Genomic DNA, 22334 nt, shown 5'->3' on the forward strand with positions numbered 1-22334 from the left:
TTACCATTAATTGTAGTAGGTTGTAGATTGGAAAGTTCTTTTGGCCACGTACTGAATTTTTCCTTTTTAAACAGCAATATTAATGAAGACAGAGAAATTACTGCATTGTAACCATTATATATAAATACAGACTTATGTATTCCCTAAGAAAATTGTAGTGAATGCCTGCCTTTTGGATTTGTTTGTGTACAGTTATTCCAAATACATCATAGAAAACAAAGGGGCCCAATGTAGTGAAGCTATAAAAATGTGTGGAGAAAGAATTACAAAAGTAACTTTGAACTATGAACTCTGATGTAATCACTATAAGTTATCTGTTGCTTGCCAAGGGGTGTTTCTTTCACTTATTTCCCCTTTGCATAATGGCCACAGGAGAGCAAACGGTGGCACTGATGTTATACCAGTGTTGGGGATGTGTTGGTGTTGTAGATGGGGCTGTTTATTGTTCCTGTGTGCAGGACAGAAAGTACCCCACTTTATTAGCATTTTGACAGCAAAACAAGTCCTAATTATTTAGACAGATGTTCCAGTAGAGTAAGGATTTCAAGTTATCTAAAGTTGTTTTAATTGGTGTTATATGTAGGCTTTGTTTTGTTTTATTCTGGTTCATTTTAAAAACAATTGTAAACTGCCTTAAATGTTTTTAGGAAGAAAGGAAGGAAATAAAATACAATCAAAATGTATCATAGTAGTGGGGGAGGGGAGGGAATCCTGCTTATTTCTACTGATATATATATATCAGAGTGAAAATGTGATGTATATCACCCTTCCTTTCCAGTTGTCTGAAATTTGCTGCTGCTCAAAATATTACAGTTAAATAGCAGACTTGTATGTAAATTGCAAACAACCACTAAAAAGCCTGAGCTTCTTGATCTTACCCATGGATTCTGAAGTTTGACTGCCAACTACACGGAGAAGCATTGGCTGATTACTATCTGACCTCTGTAATGAGGTAGGAGGAGACGACTGAGCTGTACCATTCACCTTGGAATCCACTTGAGGCTGAAATGGCAGAAGGAAATATGATAGTTACCCTGTTGATAAGAATAAGAATGACTAAATCTCTTTATTACATCACACTGTCTAGGCTAGGATTTTTTGATGTAAATAAACTGATGTTTGTGATAGATTCAGTGTAAATAAAAGCAAGTTAACAAAGAGACTAAAATGTGTATAGTCATATTGTATTAACTAAGGTTAATACCAGACTTAGGCCACAAATGGCAACATGTTGAAAAGTTGCCTGCTGTTACTCATTTGCATTAGTTAATGTTAGGGTTTCAAATCCCGAGTAGCTCAGATGAGTTTTTCAGTTACTCAGATAAAAAAAGCTAGACTCACCTGTTCCAGCAGCTGCCTCAACCTGTGCAATTGAGATTCCAGTTGTTTGTTGTGATCCTCCAGGATCTGCATCCTGGCTTCAAGACGGCCTTTGTGCTGACGAAGGAGCTTTGCTTCTGCAATGAGTTCAGCATCTCGGGGACTCTGGGGGGAAATGGGCATCATCTCAGGTGGGGATGGCAGAGGAGACAGTCCTTTGTGATCATGTTGTTGCTTCAGCCGGTCATATTCTGCCTGGAGGTTTCTATCGAAACAAGACAGAATTGATGCCTTAATATCTTTATCAATGCACCATTCCATTTTGTAGCTGACTGAAACCCACCATCACCTTTATCATAGATATATCTATTAGATTTGTGGATTCTGGCCACCATGACTGATAATATAATTCTTAAACTGTAGCAGAAAGAGATTTCCTGGATTAGAAAGACTACAGGTGAAAAATTATTACATTAAATTGCTATTCAATTCTAAGCTTACATTTCCCATTCCAACGATACATTAATTGTCATGTCTTCTGTGCAGGCACACATTGGAGCTAAGCAGGTACAGGCCAGCCATGGACATATCAAAACTCCAAAAAGCACGAGATGCTCACCCAGCCTTTTCGTGCACTTTTTGAGTGGATGCAGCTATAAAAGGTGGGGTGAGTGGATTTCTCTCTCAGTTCTTCTTTACCTGCTGCTGAAGAAGGATGTGGTTCGAGCTCTTTCTTGATTCCGAGCAAAAAGAAAAGAAGACTGTGACTTTGAAGGTGCTGTTCAAGAAGTGCCTTAAATGGATTCAAAACAGCCCATTCCGATAGGCATGAGAAATGCCTCGTGTGCCTAGGAGAGGCACACGATACAGTGCGCTGTGGCATGTGTAAGCAGTTCACGCCTAAGGCCTGGCATGAAAGGGCATCATGCCTAAAAGCAGCACTATGGGCGTCAGCCCTCTAAGGTGTCTCTGACTCCAGGGTTTAAAAGGCTGCTAATGAAGGACCGCAGTTTACTCCGGCATTCACTCCAGCAACTTCAAAAAAGTTAGATAACCTCTATAAATCCAAACAAGACAGGGCTGGGTTCTTGTTCAATCAGCCTCTTGCTAAACCCATTGTTACAAAAACCTTGCAAAGTAAAGGTCTCCCACAGGGTGCTGGTCATTCTGCCCCCACAGATAAGGAGGGCAGGAAGCTTGATATTTTAGGGAGAAAAGTTTATGCCTCATCAGCTCTAAACTTCAGTATTGGCAATTATTAAGCCATTATGGCCAGGTACCAGTTGTTCCTTTGGGACAAGATAGGCCCTTAATTAAGTCTCATACCTGATGAGAAACAGTGTTTTGCAAACAGTCTACTGTATGCCTTCCCTCCTCTCCCTCTCATGACTCTGACACTCAGCAAAATGATAGTGGAGGGTGTCAGCAACTGTAATTGCCCTTTAATGGCCAAGACAGGCTTGGTTCTCCACCCTGTCCAGAATGTCACCGAGAAGGACGTACTAGTTACCGCTGTCACCAACCCTTCTTCATGACAACATGGTTCTTCACGATTTAGAAACACTTAAGCTGACAGCTTGGCTTGTGTCCCCCTCTGGAGTAGAACATACTTTCACAGGCCAGAAAACTCTCCACCCAGAAGTCATACTCTGGCAAGTGGAAACGTTTCTCCCTTTGAGCTTTTGAACAGGGCCTAGCCCCTTCTTCGACACCCTTGCCATCTGTCTTAGACTATCTGATCCTGTTAAAAAACCAAGGACTCTCTAACTCCTCTGTGAAGGTCCATTAGGCGGCCATCTCGTTTTATCATGAGGGGGTGAAGGGTAGATCCTTCTCTCAAACAGGATGCAAACCCTTCCTTAAAGGGTTGGCTACTGTTTACCCTTCAGTGTCCAAACCCACTCCTCAGTGAAGCCTATCTTTCATTTTAGCAACTCTCATGCATAAGCTTTTTCAGCCTCTAGCTACCTGTCCTCTCAAATTTCTGACAGCCAAGATGGCCTTCTTAGTGACCATAACATCAGCTAGGAGGGTGAGTGAACTGCAAGCCCCAAGGTAAAATCCTCCTTTCCTCAGAAAGTTTGCAGACAAAGTGGACGTTACTCTGCCAGTGTTTTCTCCTGCACACACTGGACATCAAACGTGCTCTGTATTTTTACCTGGGAAGGACTACTGCCTTCAGAAAGGACCCTAACCTATTTGTCTCCTTCAGGGGATCTAAAAAAGGACAGGTCACTACTCAGACCATCTCCAACTGGTTGGTGTGGCTCATTAAAGAGTGTTATAAGCAATCCAAACAACCTTGCCCTTTGAACATCAGGACACATTCTACAAGGGCCCAACCTACCTCATCAGCGTTTAGATTGGGCATTCCACTCATGAACTTATGCAAAGTGGCCACCTGGTCGATGCTGTCCACTTTTATTAAGTACTATGCAATTGTCATAGACTCCAGAAGGGATGCTGCAGTCGGCAAAACAGTCCTGAAGAGTCTTTTTCAATGAAGAGCAACACATCCACCTCCTGGATAGGTTAGCTTGCTACTCTCCCATGTGGGACTGCACAGAAGACATGATGATGAAAACAGGGTTGCACCTATCTGTAAGTTTTGTTCATTGAATGTTCTTCTGTGCAGGAACACATCCCTCCCGCCTTTCCCCGTCATGTGCTCTTTAATATGCTAATTTATTCTTCTTCACTGGCATGACGTCGGGATCCGCTCACCCCGCCTTTTATAGCCGTACCCACTCAAAAATGCACAAAAAGGCCGTGCGAGCATGTCATGCCTTTGGGAGCTGTGCATGTGCAGTTCCCATGTGTGCCTGCATAGAACAACATTCGATGAACAGCACTTACAGGTAGGTGCAACTCTGTTTTCTTTCCCTTCCAACAATATGGATGGCAGAGAAGGTTGGATGGTCCAAACCTATACATCCCATAAACTCTATTGTAAAATAGTAAAGAGTCCAGTAGCACCTATTGTAGCATAAACTTTCGAGAACCACAGCTCTCTTCGTCAGATGCATGGAGGGTATGAAGAAACTGGCCAGAGATATATAGGCGGGGTGGGGTGGGGTGGTGGAGTGCATGGAGTGAGGGCCATGTAAATGTAAATCAGTAGCAAAAGTCATGAAAGAGGTGGAGTGCACAATCCAGACTGGGTGTGACCCCCTTCCCTCCATTGCTGAATTTGAATGGAATGCCTGAAGGCAGTTACTTCTGGTAGTGATCACTGGATTGAGTGATTTGAGTGAGCCATTTGACTAGTGTATACAACTTCAGTAGAGGCTGACATTCATTGAGCAGTGGCTAATGTGAAAAATCCTTGGTACAAGTCTTCAACTGATAAAAAGAAATAGGAAAGAAGACATGAGGTAGTAACTTCATACTGTCTTCAGAAGTCCAAGCTTATCGTGTTCTCTATATTTTCTCTGTGCATGTTGGAATTGTGTGTGTAGAAAGTAAAATTCAACAGGAGCAGAATCCAGCAACCTAGATAAATCATGCAGGTTAAACAACTTTGTTGAATCAGGAAAGAGGGCGTTTTAATTTCTGCTTCTGTGATATTTGCAGTATTCATTACAATCAGGGAGGTGAAGGACAGAAGATTCTCTGGCAAAACTCTTATTCTTGCCTTTGTGTCCTCCAGTTCTTTTTTCTTTCTAAAAGTCTACTGTTTCCATTTTGTGAGTGATGGAAGAAATAATTTATTAAATTAACCGCTGATATATTCTTTAGTCCAAGGACTAGTTGAGGAAAAGCGGTTAGTACCCAAACAATCATCTTTTGAATATGACTGTCAAAGGAAAGAAATCCTTTTAGCATATTTCATCAAGCTCTGGAGAGCAAGCATAAGCCAGTGTGAGGAAAAAGGACACACTGTCATGGTGAGATAGATTCCATGGCATTGCTTATGTCAGTCAGAATTAGGCTCAGAAAAAGATCATTTCTTAAAAGCCATAGATGCGGAAGGGTGAGCAAAAGAAAGAGATACAAGTATAATCCTCTCAAAATGAGCAAGTGAACAGGAACTGGCAATGTTCTGTAATCTTCCTTAGAAAACTACACCTTGGACTAGGTGATTTTATTTTCAGACAAACTGATGTCATTGTATATAAAAAAAGCTTATATGCCTTCAAAGATTACCACACCTTATGATTTGTTGTGAAGAAAAACTTTTTTTTCCAGCAAGGGTGTACTGACATTCTTTAAGTGGAATATAAAGACCATTTGGATTAACTTTAGATCTTTGAACAATACACAGTTCTCAAAACTCATTTATCGGTTATCAGTAACATCAGTTGTGATTTTATCATTACTTGACACAGGTAGACTTGGGATGACTGATGAGAATTCATTTCTTGTAGCACAAGGAATTATATGGATAAGATGCTTCTGGTCAATTGAATGATACTCGCTCACCTACCTTTTCAAAAACCAGAGATATTTGTTTTCAGAGGCTTGTATAGCATTGGGTTGCACTTACACTAAGCTGAAACAATGTCCTGTAACAAGGCAGGTTTTCCTGTATTCCTCTGCCTCAGCATCTCAGTTCACCACTGTATTTCAAATCTCACCTAAAACTATCTTTTCTCCACAGATTGTTCCTCTTAATTATTAGCTGTTTATTATTATTTAATTCTATAGAGCATCCTGGGAGGCAGTTTATATGAAAGCAACTCCAACCAGGTATCATGCTTTCTATTGCTCTATTTCAGAAAATGATGGCAACGATTGTGCAGAAGGCAGCAACTCTGTAGCTCCTGGCAGTAATTTTATCATTTACTTTTATTCACAATGTTACAATAGTGACCGAAGGCTCTGGTGAAATAGGGGAACTGTTACTTTAAGGTGTGAATATCTTTAAAATTTTTCATACTAGGTATAACAGAGTGATTTCACACAGCAGTGCAATTTAAAGGCAAGATACGAGTGTATTATTACAAGCTCATCCCTAGGTTATATATGAGCAATTTTTATTCTGAAGAATAAATGTGCCCCCTTTGCCTGGTGGTGATGCAGTGTTAATAGATCACTGCTTTTCCAGGCATTTGTACACATAATCTTACATGCATATGGGCATTTAGATGTGACAGAATCAGCTTGAGAAAAGGAACTTCAAGAGCCAATGAGTTGAGCTTCAAGCCTGAGAAGCAGTCATTCCATTTTCTTTTCTTTTTGTTAAATATCTTGGCATTCTGGATTTCTCTGTTCAACACACTTGAAAGTGTCATGCTGTGGCTACAGAGTCATAGTTTGTATCACTGATGCACTAGAAAAGCTTTTGTCATACACAATTCTAGTGGAAATGGACATCTCAATTCTTTCTTTTATGTTGGGATATCAATAAAATGCCACCCAACAATTCTGTCTACATGCAATACACTTCTGTGGCAGAATCGAGGCAAATGATGGTGGGAGAAAGGGGGGAGGGTACAGAAGGTGGTAAGCAAGGTCTTGACTGCTGCCATGCAACTCCTCTGAAACCTAGCAGGCAAACCCATCTGATCTGAAATATATAAACAGATCAAACTTGTACTAGATATAAAGATTAGGAAATATGGCGATGTCGTTTGATGTTGCAATGGTTGAAGAAACATCAAAGTAGTAAGAAAATAAACCAAAACAAGTAAACATAATGAAGGAGAAACAGGTACAGTACATGAGCATGTGGACTTCATTTATTTGTCTATGAAAGGGTAAAGATTTACTTGTGCATGCAGCGCATGTTTAAAAATTCTCTTCCTACACATAAGGAAGAGGCATGCCCATAGAGTTGAATATAGAAAGAATAGACAAAATTACTGATCAAACCAAAAGTATGTCTTACACAAGTAGAAGTGATTTATACAGCAGTCCAATTTAAAGACAAGATAAATGAATGTATTATATACAAGCTCATCCCTAAGCTGTTTTTTTTCTTAACTTTAATTCTTAATTCTAATTTAATTTCTAAGTTTTAAATTTCTTGCAAGGCAATAATTTAATAATGAAAACTGTTCACTGCATTAAACATATGCAATACACCAGATAGTAGTTCTTGCCTTTAATATCTACAAAATTTAAAGAAAAATCTAAGGCAACAAATACTGCAGTCCTTTTGCTCCTCAACCTTAGAATCATAGAATCATAGAGTTAGAAAGGGTCTTACAGGCTATCTAGCCCAATTCCAGCCCAACGCAGGAACAGCCTAAAGCATCGCCAACAAGTATTCATTCAGCCATTCCTTGAAGACTGCCAGTGAAGGGGAACTCACCACATCCTTAGGCAATCTTGTGTATGTTTAATACAGTGTGTTAATCTGGTTCCCTCTGCTCCTATGGGTTCCTATCACTCAGTAAGTATGGAAGTAGCATCAAAGTAAAACCCACCTGTTTTCTTCCTCCAGGTCTGCTAGGATTCTCTCAAGCTCTCCTCTTTCTTCACTCTCCAGAGAAATCAGAATCTGTGCAGGGCTTCTAGGCTGACTGAGTGGTGATTCTTGGTTCAAGCTTTGGCAGTAGTGCTGGATTAACAAGTGTTCATCATCTCTAAGAAAGAGGGAGGGTGGGGGGAAAGAAATACCAAGATTTTCCTTTATTTATTTATTTTCTTCATTTATAGTCTGCCTTTTTCACTGAGATGCAACTAAGAATAGTAAAGAACAAATGAGGCAACAAATTCCCCACAAACTACCCACAGATGCTGGGCACAGTGCAGTTCCCAGTTGTGCTTGGACTTGGCTGGAACTTGATCTTAAGCAGAATGGCTTATGAGTGGACAGTTCATTTTGTTTGCTAATAAGCCAGTAATATATTTATTTACTTAATATCCACCCCACCTTTCTTCCAAATGGGGACCCAAAGGAGCTAACACTGTTCTTCTCTCCATCATTTTATCCTCAGAACAACCCTTTGGGGTAGGTTAGCCTGAGAATATGTGGTTGACCCAAGGTCACCTAGCAGGCTTCTACAGTAGGGATTTGAACCTGGGTCTCCCTGGTTTTGGTTCCTGCCAACAAAGATGTTCTTGAGCCTTAACCCAAGTTGTGAACACAGAGAGACAGAGAGGAAAAGTGTTTCATTAGCATGGTAGTTGGTTGATCAAAGCAGAATACAAGATGTGATCTTCTGTATAGGTACATTTATCCAGAACCCTTTCAATGCCTTTAATCAATATCCTCTTCAACCTCAAAAACAGCAAAACATAAGGAGGAGGGAGGGGAAGAGCTGCAGAGCCCAATTTTACAGTAACTGACATTAATCAGCTAAGAACTTATTCATATGAGATTACTACTGGAAAATTCAGACAAATACAATGCTTTCAAAATTTAACCTATGGTGCCTGTAGATATGAATTGTGGTTTCACATGATGTATAAATGTGAACATAGCTTAATCCGAGCTTGCTCCCTGACACCACTGTCATCACAATGAATAACAACAACCACAACAACAGTGTGCTTATATACCACCCTAATGGACAGATTAGTGCCATACTCAGAGCAGTGAACAAAGTCAGTGTTTTATTATCCTCATAATGCAGCTGGGGCTGAGAGGAGTGGCTTACCCAAGGCCACCTGCAAAGCTCATGGCAGTAGTGGGAGTTGAACTAGCAGACTGCTGATCCACATAGCCCAGCCGTTTAACCACTATGCTCATTTTTAATTTGTTTTTGATGGATAAATTGCACTGAAAATTAAATAGTAATAGTTGAAATTTTTAAAACGCTGCTTTCAGGGAAAAATTAGATGAATTGATCTGGTAGACCCAGATTGTAGAACTATGATTCACAGCCTATGTCTGCGGTCCAATGAATATCAAGATTTCTATACTAGTTTTCTCTGTCAACTGACTTACATTTTTTTCTTTTCATTGCTGGAAGTAGCATCCAGTTATATTCTGGTTAGTGTGTGCCAACTTGCATTTAGATAAATTTGAACCATGCTACTCTTTAATATATAGTGTTTGGCATGCACTTGGAGATTTTTTTGTGAAGTTCTATTGTTTCATGCATTTTTATTGTGCTAATATGAATATATAATTGTCCTTGGACCTCTTGGAGGGCAATGGAATATAATTTTTTTTTAAACCCTCTAAACTGAGCTGTAGAAGAATTGATACTCTGAACTGGGCTTTAGATGTATAGATTGGTTTTTATAATGAGATTTTATTGTATTTATGTATAATTAATATTGTAATCCTCCCTGAGCCTGCTTGCAGAGAGGGAGGGCAACAAACAAACAAACAAACAAACAAACAAACAAACAAACAAACAAACAAACAAACAAACAAACAAACAATTAATTGCTCAAATCTGATTTCTAAAAATAACAGCAATCTGTAATTTCTGAAAATGATTGTTACAGTGGCATTTTTGTGTTTGTTTTTCATAAGCATGATGCAAAAGTAGCAGAAAATGTAGTAAAACAAGATTGATCCCGCAGATAATGCAACTGACAAAGTCAACTTCCACCCAAAAGAATAAACAGGAGTTCCCTAAGATCCTATAGGTATTTCTGTGCACATTTTTACCTTTTGCCACAATGACTTGGGGAGGGTTTCTTGATTCTGTATAAGTAGCAGTGTGTCTGATTTGCTTGTTATTTCATTTTCCACTACAAAATCCTAGTTATGACAAGTATTGAAATCCAGTGACTTCAACAGAACTAAATACTACTTAATGTGCTGCAGCCTGCAATGACAATCCTGAAATAAATACTGAATAAAGTTCTTAGTGCCATTTTAACATTACCGTTTTGCAATCATATATGTGTATATGTATGTATGTTTTAAGAACTCATAACTGAAATTTGAAAGTATTTATGCAAAATTAAGTTTAGCAGATATATAATAACTTACATGCTCTCATTAGGAGAAATGCTATCATTCAGGTACGTTCCATTTGTGTTCTCCATTTCTGCTAGCCTGTGGGAAAAGACAGATACCTTAAATCTCATTAGATAGCCTTCCTATTAAAAAAACACGACTGAAATATGCAAAAATAAATGATACTATGATGATAGTAACCATTAGTATAAGAGATCATGAAATAAAGATCCCCACCATGACCTTTCATGTCAATAGCGTTTAAGCTTGTCTATAATTCTAAGAAAGATTAACTGCTTTTCAGTATAACCCTAGTAAATCAAAACTCAAGGCCAAATTTCTCTTTCTGCATCACTGAATATAAGGACCTGCAAGACTCATGGGGGGTGGGTGGATTCCACCCCCTTCTAGGCCATCCATTTGTCTCCCCCTGCCAAAAATGCTGTCTGTCTAGCAAATGCAGCTGCAATAGTAGCTCTGGCTCTCTCCTTTTTTCTCCCATCTGCCCCACAGCCACCCATCCTTCCCCTCCAGCAGGATGGCTAGCCTGCTCAGCTGCAGTGCCACCATCGCTGCCTCCACCTGCCTGGCTGATATGGTGGCAGCGGGCTGGGGTGAACTTCCTCTACCTCCCCATCTACCTGCCTATATCAGACAAGGTGGGGTAGGGCACTGACAGCTCCTGTTCCTCCTTCCCTGCCCACCCCAGCCTTCCTGGCTAGGGCAATGAAGGGGCAGCTTCAACAGCTCCGGTTTCTCTTCCCTGCCTGCTGGCCTGCAAAGGAGAAGTGGCTGTGAAAGCACTGTGCTGGGCCTGTGCCTGACTCTGAGCCAGCACCCCAGCTGCATCCAGGCATGCAGACTCAGCTGGGTGCTCCTCCTCCTCCTCCTCCTCCTCCCCTCCCTGCTTTAGGTAAAGGTACATTGTCTGCCGAAGCGCGTCAGTGCAGACAACATTCTCCTCCTTGGGAGGGATTTAAATCCCCCGTTTTTTTGTTTTCACATTTTTCTGCAAACCTCTGGGTTTACCTGCATTTGTAGAAAAACTAACCTTGCCTGTACCTTACCCCATTACCTACATCTATCCAGCCTGAACATACTGAATGACATGTGTAATGACTGTGAACCTACATAAAAGATAATTAATAGGAAATATTGCTGTCGAAGGAATCCCAATATTAGAATGCATCCACCCCAAGTTCACACATTCTATATTTGTGGAATACATGTAGCATCAATTTAATTCTGTGCTTCTTCTATCCTAATTTTGACCCAGGGAAATTCTGTCTGCTTTCTACCCTTTTCTAATGATTACCCAGATTCCTGGGTAGATTCCCTGGTAAATAGTCATATTAAATGTATAGTCTGGAATAGATTGCTTCAGAACTGGTAATGTAACTTGCAGTGTTTAGAAAATGTGTATTTTTCTCTGAGTCATGAATGATATATAGAAAACAGCAATACAACTTTTCCAACTTGAACATTAGTTTAAATAGATTTTAGCCAGACAAACCCAGTTAAATTCCCCTCATGAGCAGAAAAAGACTGTAATTAAGATTTAGCCAATACTCTACTTTTGATATTTATAAAAATATTAACTATACTAGTATAGTATGATTACTATACAAAGTAAAGATTTTTCCATAATCTTCAGAAGCTATTGCATTTATGGCTTGAGAATTAAAGATACTGGACAGGCACTGCTGTCTTGTAGAACATGGTCATTGCGGGATCCCACTGAAGCATACCTCTGAAAAGAAGAATATATAATGAAATACTATACAGAACCTGAATGTTAAATGTAGAACAAGAGCATGCACTGGAGTTTTCTATTTAAGTTAGCTGTCTGTGCATTCTAAAGTTCATTAGGCCATTCTGCAAGCAAGTTAGTTGTTAAACTTATTAATAGGAAGCAGGAGACATGTATACGATCTTTCCTAGTAGATATGAATGAAGCTAACTCTATTTCTTAATGCTTGTGTGATGATGATGATTTTTTTTTCATTTAAAAAACTATTTCTAGGAAGATCTGCCTAACCATCCAGCTGGTCTCATACCTGCTAGCATAATGTTCAATGCGTGAATGAGTATCATCATGTGATAGCTGTGGGGACGAGGCAGGCCTATAAGGCAGAAAACACTGATTAATCACACAAGTAATATTCCTTAAAAAGGGAAAACACATGGAGGCATTAGTATTAGCCTCACACAATTATGTCTAGCAAATGATAGTTGCAGTCCACGCAGTCTGGCGGTTTCCTCAAGCTACCTGCAAGAAAATATTTTGTGGAAATGGACAAAAGCAACTCGGGGTCAGAGAGGACTTCTCTGGAAATCTTAGAAATTTTCAGAATACATAGAAATGAAGACCAAGCTGATTCTTATCAAATGGTTTTCTTATAGACCAGTTTTCCTTACAGCCAGATCACCAATATTCTTCATGAATACTGCTTCAGTTATTGTAGTATGCTCAGAGCTTGTTTTACTATCTGCTCTTTTAATGTGCATTTCCTTTTCACTGTAGCTCTGTTCACAAGTTACAAAAAACACATGCACAATCCATATGCACGGTACACTTGATTTTTCTTTAAATGTGCATTGAGTCATTCTCAGGTTCAACACAGGTACAGCTGGACATGTGATTTAAACCCCATGTTTATCCAGGCTCTGGTCCTGCATGCCTGTACAAATGTACATACAAGCATGCAGGAGGTACATGCATTCATTGTAACATGTAAACAGGGCTTTTATCCTAGCTCATTAAGAAAAATTCTTAGATACCTGAAGGACAGGGAATTCATAGGGATGCTTACTAATTTAGATCAACAGCCTATCCTGTGTGAGTGACAGGGAGCAGGGTTAAAGTCCATGAAGCGAAATGTGGATCACACCCTATGAATTAGTGGTGAGTGAATATGCTTGAAGGACAAATGCAAGCACCTGACTACATTAGTAAGCAGCCTGCTTCCATCAACACATCTTTAAGATCTTCCTTGTATTATCTGTCATTAGTGTGAACAAACATGCATGTTATCACTTTTTGTATTTAAATTCCCTAGTCAATTTCTATCTTTGTTCCTATCTAATTTGTCAGTTTAGCTAGGAGTGAAATATTTTTCCTAGGTTTATACCAGTGCTGCTATCTATCTTCCATTCCTATCATTTTAATAGATGTACTTATCCTTATACTTGGGTGAATTATTCAGTTTGGCATGTGTACTGGAATAGGGCCGTTTCCAGACGGCTTACCAGCCCCTGGAACGTTGCGCCACGTTGCGGGGAAAACGTGGTATTTCACGTTTTCCCCGCAATGTGGCACGACATTCCAGGGGCTGGTAAGCCATCTGGAAATGGCCCTGGTTTTTCACTTGCTCATTTTCTGTTTTTCCCCGCTTTGATACAATTTCTCCCAAACCTGATTTGATACAATCACTTCTCAAAGATTTAAAATAAAGTGGTTTCACGCACAGCATGGATAGGAAGGTGCACATTTTTGTAGGTCCTGTCCACATCGGTGCCATTTTCATTTACTCAGCTTCCACAGTCACCATTTCCTCTCCCTGTACTACTGAGGGTTTTGAGGGGAATTTTTTAAAAAAAATTACTTAAAACATTTTTATGTCACCTTTCCACCCAAACAGGGTCCCCAAGGGGGCAAAAAATAGATATTAAAACATTAAAATAACATTTAAAATGTAAATATAAATACTATAGGATCATGTAGAAATACAAACAGACACACACACACACAACCAGGGAAGAGGGCTGATAAGAGTTTACTGGGGGTATGCCAAATGAAATTTAAAAGGTCTTTATCTGCTGGTGGAAGACAATGATGGAGGGAGACAGGCAAATCTCCCTGGGGAAGAAGTTCGATGTTTCAGTGCCATGATTGAGGAGGGGTGTGCACGGGGGGGAAAAAATCAATACATTTGGATTTGGTAATACTGAACTGGGAAAAAAATTGGTATTCCCTGAATATTGAATTCTTTCTCTAGTTCAGTTCAGTAATACAGAGAAAATTTGGTAAAATTTTGCCATTGTTTCCTATGGGAAACTCAATTCAGAAATATCCAATAATGGGCTGTGTATCTGTGTGTTCATTTTTTGACTGAATTTCACCAAATGTGCAGGGGACCTATGCCTAACTGCCCTCTAACTAACTCCCAAGCTTCATGAAGATTGGACCCATGGGGGCCATTTTATGGCTCCCAAAGAAGATGCCCCCAGCCACTTCCATTATTCCCTATAGGGAAAACTGTCTGGGGGTTATCCAGGGTGCTGGACATGGCATTTTGCAAGCAAAATCTACTGAATTTGCAGGGGACCTACTCCTCTGTTCTCTAAAGACCCTCCCACATTTCAGGGAGATTGGGCCCCAGTGTCCAGTTCGGTGGGCCTTTGAACAAGGTGCACCCAGTAACTCCATTTGTTTCTATTGTGGGAAAAAACTCCAAGCTAACTCCCACTGCAGAAACACATGAACCAAGGCTTCTATGGCCAGAAGCACATTCCCAAATACAACCCAACAAAACCAAACTGATGCCTCCCCCCTGAAAAAAACCAAGCACCCCCTGAGCAGGCTGACCAGCTATTCTCCATTGTTCCCAATGATGCAAACTTTTACAAGTTCTTTCCCAGGGGCACAGGGGCACATATGCACAGGACAAGAATGCCACAGCCAGGGCACACTCCTAAATGCACGCTCAACCCTGAGGAAACCCAAGCGAACCAAACTGATGCTTCCCAAAACCCCAGTGCCCCCTGAGCAGGCTGACCAGTCACTCTTCATTGTTCCCTATGAGGAACAATTGCATTTCTCAGGCCCTTTCCCAGATTGCCACCTATTTATCCACAAATGGTGGGAGCACAGTCTCCAAAGATGTCCAGAGTGGATGGGGCACATATGCTGAGCTGAGGCAAGAGCACATGGTGGAGAGATGAAGCTAGAAGGTACAGGTTTGTTGACTTTCTGCCTTTTGCCTTTCCTAGCTACTGTGTGAGAAGCTGAGGGTGAGTGGGTTCTGTGTAGCTTGCTAGAGAGTGGTTCTGGTTAAGTTCTGTGTGAGGCTGATGGGGGCTGAGTGAATTGCTGTTGTGAGGCTGTTGGGGGCTGAGTGAATTGCTATTGTTTGCAGCTGGTTGCTGTTGGTCGTGGTTACAAGCCCCGCCCCCTAGTGTCCTGGGGCCCTGCTGGGCTAGGCAGGAAGGCACCTTTTGAAACAAAAGGCTCCTCCTCACCAGAGGGTGAGAGCTAAAGGGCTCTTGCCCTGTGGCTCTTAGCCTGGGGATCTGCCTGGGGGACCTGAAACTCTGCTAGTATACTGGTTCTGCTAGTACTCTAGGTATATTTGGAAGGCAATCATGTCTACTGAAGCCCCCTTCACAGTCACCTGCATGGAGTGTGCCATGTTTGTTTTCCTCCCAGAGGAGAAGACAGAGTTCACTTGCCAGAAGTGTAAGCTGGTCAGAGTTTTGGAAGAAAAGGTTCAGAGCCTGGAGGAAAGGATCACCACCCTTCAGGAGATCAAGGAGGGAAAGGATTTTATTGACAACAGCCTGGGGGCTCCGCACAGCCAAGAAGAGGAAAGTCAAGGAGGAGGGGAAAGAGTCGATCTCCCTTCTGAGCCTCCTCTCAGATCTACAGTACAAACCCAAAGGCATCAACGAAGAAGATGCTCTGGTCCACTTGAGCCCAAGAATCGCTTTGAAGTGCTAGAGATGGTAACAGAGGTGACAGTGGAAGGAGAACTGCAAAGATCTGGAAGAGGGAGTGCAGAAGACATGGGGCCTCATGGAAGTGGAAAAAAACAGAAGGTGGTAGTCGTCGGGGACTCCTTGCTCAAGGGTATGGAACGCCATGTCTCTGGGCCAGATCCCCTATTCCGAGAGATGTGTTGTTTGCCGGGAGCCAGAATTCAGGATATTACCAACCGGCTGCCAAAACTCATCAAGCCTGCTGATAAGTACCCATTTGTGCTGATTCATGTGGGAACAAACGACACGGCTTCGAATACTGTTGCAAGAATTAAAGAGGATTACGAAGCCCTTGGAAGGCAGTTGAAGCATTGGGGGCTCAGGTGGTATTCTTTTCTATCCTTCCAGTCACAGGAAGAGGAGCACGCCGGGAGCGGACCATACTTGAGGTGAATCGCTGGCTGAGATGGTGGTGCCAGCAGGAGCACTTTGGGTTCTGGGATCATGGGATAGGTTTTCTTAGAGAAGGCCTTCTAGCACATGATGGGCTTCACCTCTCAAGGGCAGGGAAGAAAACGTTTGGAACGAACCTAGAGAACTTCATCAGGAGAGCTTTAAACTGATGCCGCAAGGGGCAGGGGACGATCGACATGGCGACTTCAATGATAAAGTGAACACAGTGGGGACCCACCTGGGTAGGAAAGGTCAAACAAAGGTACAAGGCTACAAGTGTCTATATACCAATGCCCAAAGTATGGGCAATAAGAAAGAAGAGCTTGAGCTTCTATTGCAAATAGAGGGCTATGATATAGTAGGAATTACTGAGACTTGGTGGGATGATTCCCATGACTGGAATGTGCTAGTGGATGGGTATGAGTTGTTCAAGAAAAACCGGAAGTGTAGAAGAGGAGGTGGAGTGGCATTGTATGTGAGGAGAGGGCTTAACAGTCAAGAAGTTATGGAGAATGGGGCGGAGAGCCCAGTGGAAAGTATATGGGTAGAAATAAGGGGAGGAAGGACAAAGAGTATTATTGTTGGAGTCTGCTACAGACCACCTGACCAGCGAGAAGAAATTGATGCTGCCCTCTTTGAACAGATTGGCAGAGTATCCAGACATCAGAACCTTGTAATTATGGGTGACTTCAACTTCCCCGATGTGTGCTGGGAGACAGGCTCAGCAAAGCGTCATGAATCACGCAATTTCCAGAGCTGCCTGGCCGATAACTTCCTTTTTCAAAAGGTGGAGGAAGCTACAAGGGGTTCGGCCATACTAGACTTGATATTAACCAACAGGGAAGAATTGGTAGATGAGATGAAGGTGGTGGGGACCTTAGGGGGAAGTGACCATGTCCTTCTTGAATTCCAGTTGCTGTGGGGAGCCAAGGAAGTTCATAGCCAGACTCGTAGGTTAGATTTTCATAGGGCCAACTTCGATGAACTCAGAGGCGTGATGAGAGTCATTCCGCGGGGGAGTGTGCTGGAAGGAAAAGGAGCGAGTGAAGGGTGGGCCATTCTCAAACACGAGCTTTTGCAAGCTCAAGCCCTCACTATCCCAGCAAGATGGAAACATGGTAAGGGCTCCAAGAAACCGATGTGGATGCACAGAGAGATCCAGAATAAGCTAAGGGAGAAAAAGGAAATGTTCAGGAAATGGAGAGAAGGACAGACCTCTAAAGAGGAGTATATGAGGGTTACTAGGTACTGCAGATCAGCCATCAGAGAGGCCAAAGCTCAGTACGAGCTGGGTCTGGCCAGGAGGGCTCGCTACAATAAGAAAAACTTCTACAGATATGTGAGAAGCAAACGCAAGGTAAAAGAGGCAATTGGACCACTGTTGGGAGTAGATGAAGAAACTCTGATGCAGGACAGAGAAAAAGCAGACAGGCTTAATGACTTTTTTGCCTCTGTTTTCTCCCTGAAGAACTCAGGCACATCTAGAGATAGTAGAAAATGTGGCAGGACACCTGAGTGGCTAATTGACATTGACAGAGAGGTTGTGGAGAGGCATCTGACTGCACTGGATGAATACAAATCCCCTGGGCCAGATGGGGTGCACCCAAGAGTGCTGAAAGAACTTTCTAGAGAACTTGCAGAACCCCTGTCCATCATCTTCAAGGCCTCCTGGAGGACTGGGGATGTGCCACAAGATTGGAGAAGAGCAAATGTTATCCCAATCTTTAAGAAAGGGAAGAAGGATGACCCGGGAAACTACAGGCCGGTCAGTCTGACTTCTGTTGCTGGGAAGATATTAGAACAGATTTTAAAGGGATCAATCTGTAAGCATCTGAAGGACCACTCAGTGATCCGGGGAAGTCAGCATGGTTTTGTTCCTAACAGATCTTGCCAGACCAACCTGGTTTCCTTCTTTGATCTAGTGACCAGCTTACTGGATCGGGGGAACTCTGTTGACGTGATTTATCTGGATTTCAGTAAAGCTTTTGATAAGGTCCCCCATGACATTCCGATGGGTAAACTGGAATACTGTGGAGTAGACTATAGGACAGTTCGGTAGATAGGGAACTGGTTGGAGGACCGCACTCAAAGAGTGGTGGTCAACGGCGTTTCATCAGATTGGAGGGAGGTGTCCAGTGGGGTGCTGCAGGGCTCGGTTTTGGGCCCGGTACTTTTCAATATTTTTATCAATGATCTGGATGAAGGAGTGGAAGGGCTGCTCATTAAATTTGCTGATGATACCAAATTGGTAGCAAACACCCAAGAAGATAGAATTAAAATTCAACAAGACCTGAATACTCTGGAGAAGTGGGCAGCTGTGAATAGGATGCAATTCAACAAAGACAAGTGCACACTATTACATCTGGGCCACAAAAATGGGAAGCACAAATACTGGATGGGGGATACACTTCTGGGCAGTAGTATATGTGAAAGGGATCTTGGGGTAAGAGTGGACTGTAAACTAAATATGAGCAGTCAGTGTGATGCGGTGGCAAAAAAGGCTAATTCAATCCTGGGTTGTATCAAAGGGGCCATAGCGTCGAAATCGCAGGAGGTCATAGCCCCTTTCTATACTGCCTTGGTCAGGCCACACCTGGAGTATTGTGTGCAGTTCTGGAGGCCTCACTTCAAAAAGGATGTGGACAAAATCGAGAAGGTGCAGAGGAGAGTGACAAGAATGATCAGGGGTCTGGAGACTGAGCCCTACGAGGAAAGGCTGAGGGCCTTGGGAATGTTTAGTTTGGAGAAGAGGAGGTTGAGGGGGGACATGATTGCTCTCTTTAAATATCTGAAAGGCTGTCATTTGGAGGAGGGCAAAGAGCTGTTCCAGTTGGCAGCAGAGGGTAGGACGCGAAGCAATGGGCTAAAACTACATGCACAAAGGTACCAGCTGGATATTAGGAAAAACTTTTTCATGGTCAGAGTAGTTCAAAAGTGGAATCAGCTGCCTAGGAAGGTGGTGAGCTCCCCTTCACTGGCAGTTTTCAAGAAGAGGCTGGATGAATACTTGTCAGAGATGCTTTAGGCTGATCCTGCACTGGGCAGGGGGTTGGACTAGATGGTCTCTATGGACCCTTTCAACTCTATGTTTCTATGATTCTATGATTCTGTTCTATGATGGGTAGGTTCATATAGGAGAAGGCAGTCCTTATGGTATCCTATTCCTATAGGTCAACACCAGCACCTTGATTGGACTGGTAAGCAAATTGGAAGCCAGTGTAGATGGAACAAGACTGGAATGATATGATCCCTATAACCCACTCCAGTCAATATTTTGGCCACAGCATTCTATACCCACTGCAGCTTCCTGGCAGTCTTCAAAGACATAAAGCACATTGCAGTAATCTTAAAAATAAAACAATTGTTAGGCTGCTATACTACTGCAATGTTGCAACCATCCCACTCCTCCACTTGAAGCCAGCTGGGTGACCTTGGGTCAGTCACAGCTTCTAGGAGCTCTCTCAGCCCCACCCACCTCATAGGGTGATTATTGTTGTGGGGATAATAATGACATACTTTGTAAACCGATCTGAGTGGGTGTTAAGTTATCCTGAAAGGTGGTATATAAATCAAATGTTATTATTATTATTAGTATTGCCACAATTTACCTGTTCCTCTGAATTCCAAGCTTTTAATTTAAAATGAATTGCTGTAGATCTGGAACAATAACTGCTAGAGACTTACTTTTTAAAAGAACAAAAATAAAAGCTAGCTGTTCAGAGTAGATTGTTGCATTAGACTGTAATATCTAGCAACTGCCTTTTTAAAAAAATCCCCAAAAGATCTCTGGTATAATGGAGGGGATGACAACTATGGAGGACTAAGGCAAGGAAAATGCATGGGGAAAGCAACTGGACACTCCACTGCCACTGTGAATGCCTCTGCATTCACAGTAGCAATGGCAGCTACATGGAAAATCATTGCTGTGTGAAAGCAGTTTGGCTTTTGATATTAATCTGAAATGTAATCAACCACCGGTAAAGCATTCACATTATTTCAATTTGCCATGAGTCTGGAGTAAGTTTACTGATTGTCAAGTATGCATTTATGGAGATTTTAATGCTTCTCTTACTTAAGAGTCTTGGAAATAAATGGATTCTCATTTTATTTTTATACAGAAGTTTAGCAATCTAGATAATTAAGGTATCTCCCAAAGAACAATTACTCCCCCTAGGAGAAACAATAAAGCAATTTTCACTGTTCTCAGTTTTCCTTTGGCAAAACTTGGCACCTACATTTAGCACAGTGCTTTCAGACTCCACCAGAGTTTATAACATGTTTATTGAGAAATTCAGTATAGAGGTCCCTAACTGTCATTAGACATAGCCAGACCATTTTTTCTGCCGGACCATGCCAGAACGGCGTTCCAGCAGCTCTGCAAAGTAGTCACGTGTTCAGGTGGCCCTGACCAGCTTGCTAGGGAAAGGAGCCTTTTAACCCGTTCTTCAGCTGGTTGGAGGAAGTCCCTCCCCACACCAGATGAAGAGTGGGGGTAAAAAGAGCTCCTTTCTGCCTGGCAAGCTGTGGGAAAGGAGCTCTTTAATCCCCACTTTTCAGATGGTAGGGGGAAGCCCCAAATGGGCTTTAAACTTCAGCTGAGAGGAGGGGGATTCCCCCCTCCCAGCTGAAGCCTTCTTTCCTTCTTTCTTTCCCCTCCCTTTCTTTCCACGCCATGCGTGATAATGTCACATCATGGAAGTGATGTCATCATACAGTCCCAGGAGCATGCACGCACTTTGCCTGCGCATGTAATGACAGGGGTGCTACCTCTTGCTGGGAGTTGCCCCAGGTGAGAGTTCCCCCACCTCTTTCCTCAGAAAAAAAGCCCTGGTAGCTAATGTAGAAAAGAACACTTTGAATGCTTGGCAATATTTTCATAGGAACTCTTCAGAAGTTGCATTTCCTCACTGACACTTGACAAGTTTTTATTTTCTGATTGTCAGTCCTCAAATGCATTTGAAATTTCTTGTTTTTCTTGCTTGACATTTAAAGGAATATAATGGATTTCACCACTTGTATATATGTAAGCATCTGCTACAATTTTCTTGCAAATTTAGTATGCTTTGTGTATGAAAGTATGCATTGTACAGCTATAAGCTTTAATCCAGAGTTCTGTGTGCTTTCGAGATTCTTTGTTCACATTAATGGTCAAGACAGTTCCACACACAGTTATTTATACATGCATTACTGCCCTCTTTATTAAAGTCAAATAGGATCATGGAGAGAAGCACATTGCACATGCACATTGAGATCTTCTGTCCACAAGAACAACTGGAACAAGGTGGTATTGTTGTATGGGTTTAAATAACAAGACAGCATATTCATTGATGCTTAATAGTATTTAAAGCAAACTGAAAAATGAATAAAAAATAAACAATGAAATCAGAGTATGAACCAGGACCCTCTGGCTTCAATGTTAGAGGTATGTCTCCAGATAGGAAGTACCCCATGAAAAGTTCCATACTGGCATTGTTGCTGAAAATAGTACCATTCAAGATTAGCTAGCCATATATGTTGCAACCTAGTCATTCCCTCTAGGCTTGTAACTATTGTAGAAACAGCCATGTTACGTGGATACATGATTAGAACGATGCAGTTCTGGGGAACAGTGAGCAGACAAACGTACGGCAGTTCTCCTGTATGTTTTCTATAGTGGTATATTTAGTCAGCCCCAGGGCACTATAAATTCCAGCTTTCCAGTTTTGGCCCATTACCTGGTTTTACTCTTCCAGGTTCTTAGTACATGACCATTTGGTTTTAGACTGGTATCTTGGTTACCAGTGTTTTTATCTACTAAGTATATTTTTATACCACCTAGAAGCTCAGGGTAGTGTACATAATTCTCTATTTGGCAGAAGTTAGAGATTTGGTGCGGTGTGGCCTTGTTCCTGTGCAACTGCAGGTAATGTGAGGGTCAGAATACTGTGAGTACAATTCACTGGACATTGTAACAGAGTATCTGGCTTCTAAGAAATCTACCTTCATGAATAGCTCACAGAACTTCAAAGGGCTTTTTCATTAGTTAAAAAAGCACAATCTGAAGGTCCCAAAATGGCAA

The 22334-nt window shown here is 41.8% G+C and overlaps 1 protein-coding gene across 4 annotated transcripts in view; it reads right to left on the reverse strand.

The window, feature by feature from the left end:
• DMD (dystrophin) overlaps positions 1-22334 on the reverse strand; it is a 2144806-nt gene that overhangs the window by 29453 nt on the left and 2093019 nt on the right. For all 4 annotated transcript variants that reach the window (XM_054973282.1, XM_054973283.1, XM_054973285.1 and 1 more), the window contains 5 exons: positions 12184-12249; positions 10160-10225; positions 7692-7850; positions 1342-1585; positions 879-1002 (listed from right to left, as the gene is read on the reverse strand). In XM_054973282.1, the coding sequence (XP_054829257.1) occupies positions 879-1002; positions 1342-1585; positions 7692-7850; positions 10160-10225; positions 12184-12249 (659 nt within the window). The remainder of the gene's footprint in view (positions 1-878; positions 1003-1341; positions 1586-7691; positions 7851-10159; positions 10226-12183; positions 12250-22334) is intronic.

The sequence above is a fragment of the Eublepharis macularius genome, chromosome 3, assembly GCF_028583425.1.
Source record: "Eublepharis macularius isolate TG4126 chromosome 3, MPM_Emac_v1.0, whole genome shotgun sequence".
Lineage (NCBI taxonomy): Eukaryota > Metazoa > Chordata > Lepidosauria > Squamata > Eublepharidae > Eublepharis > Eublepharis macularius.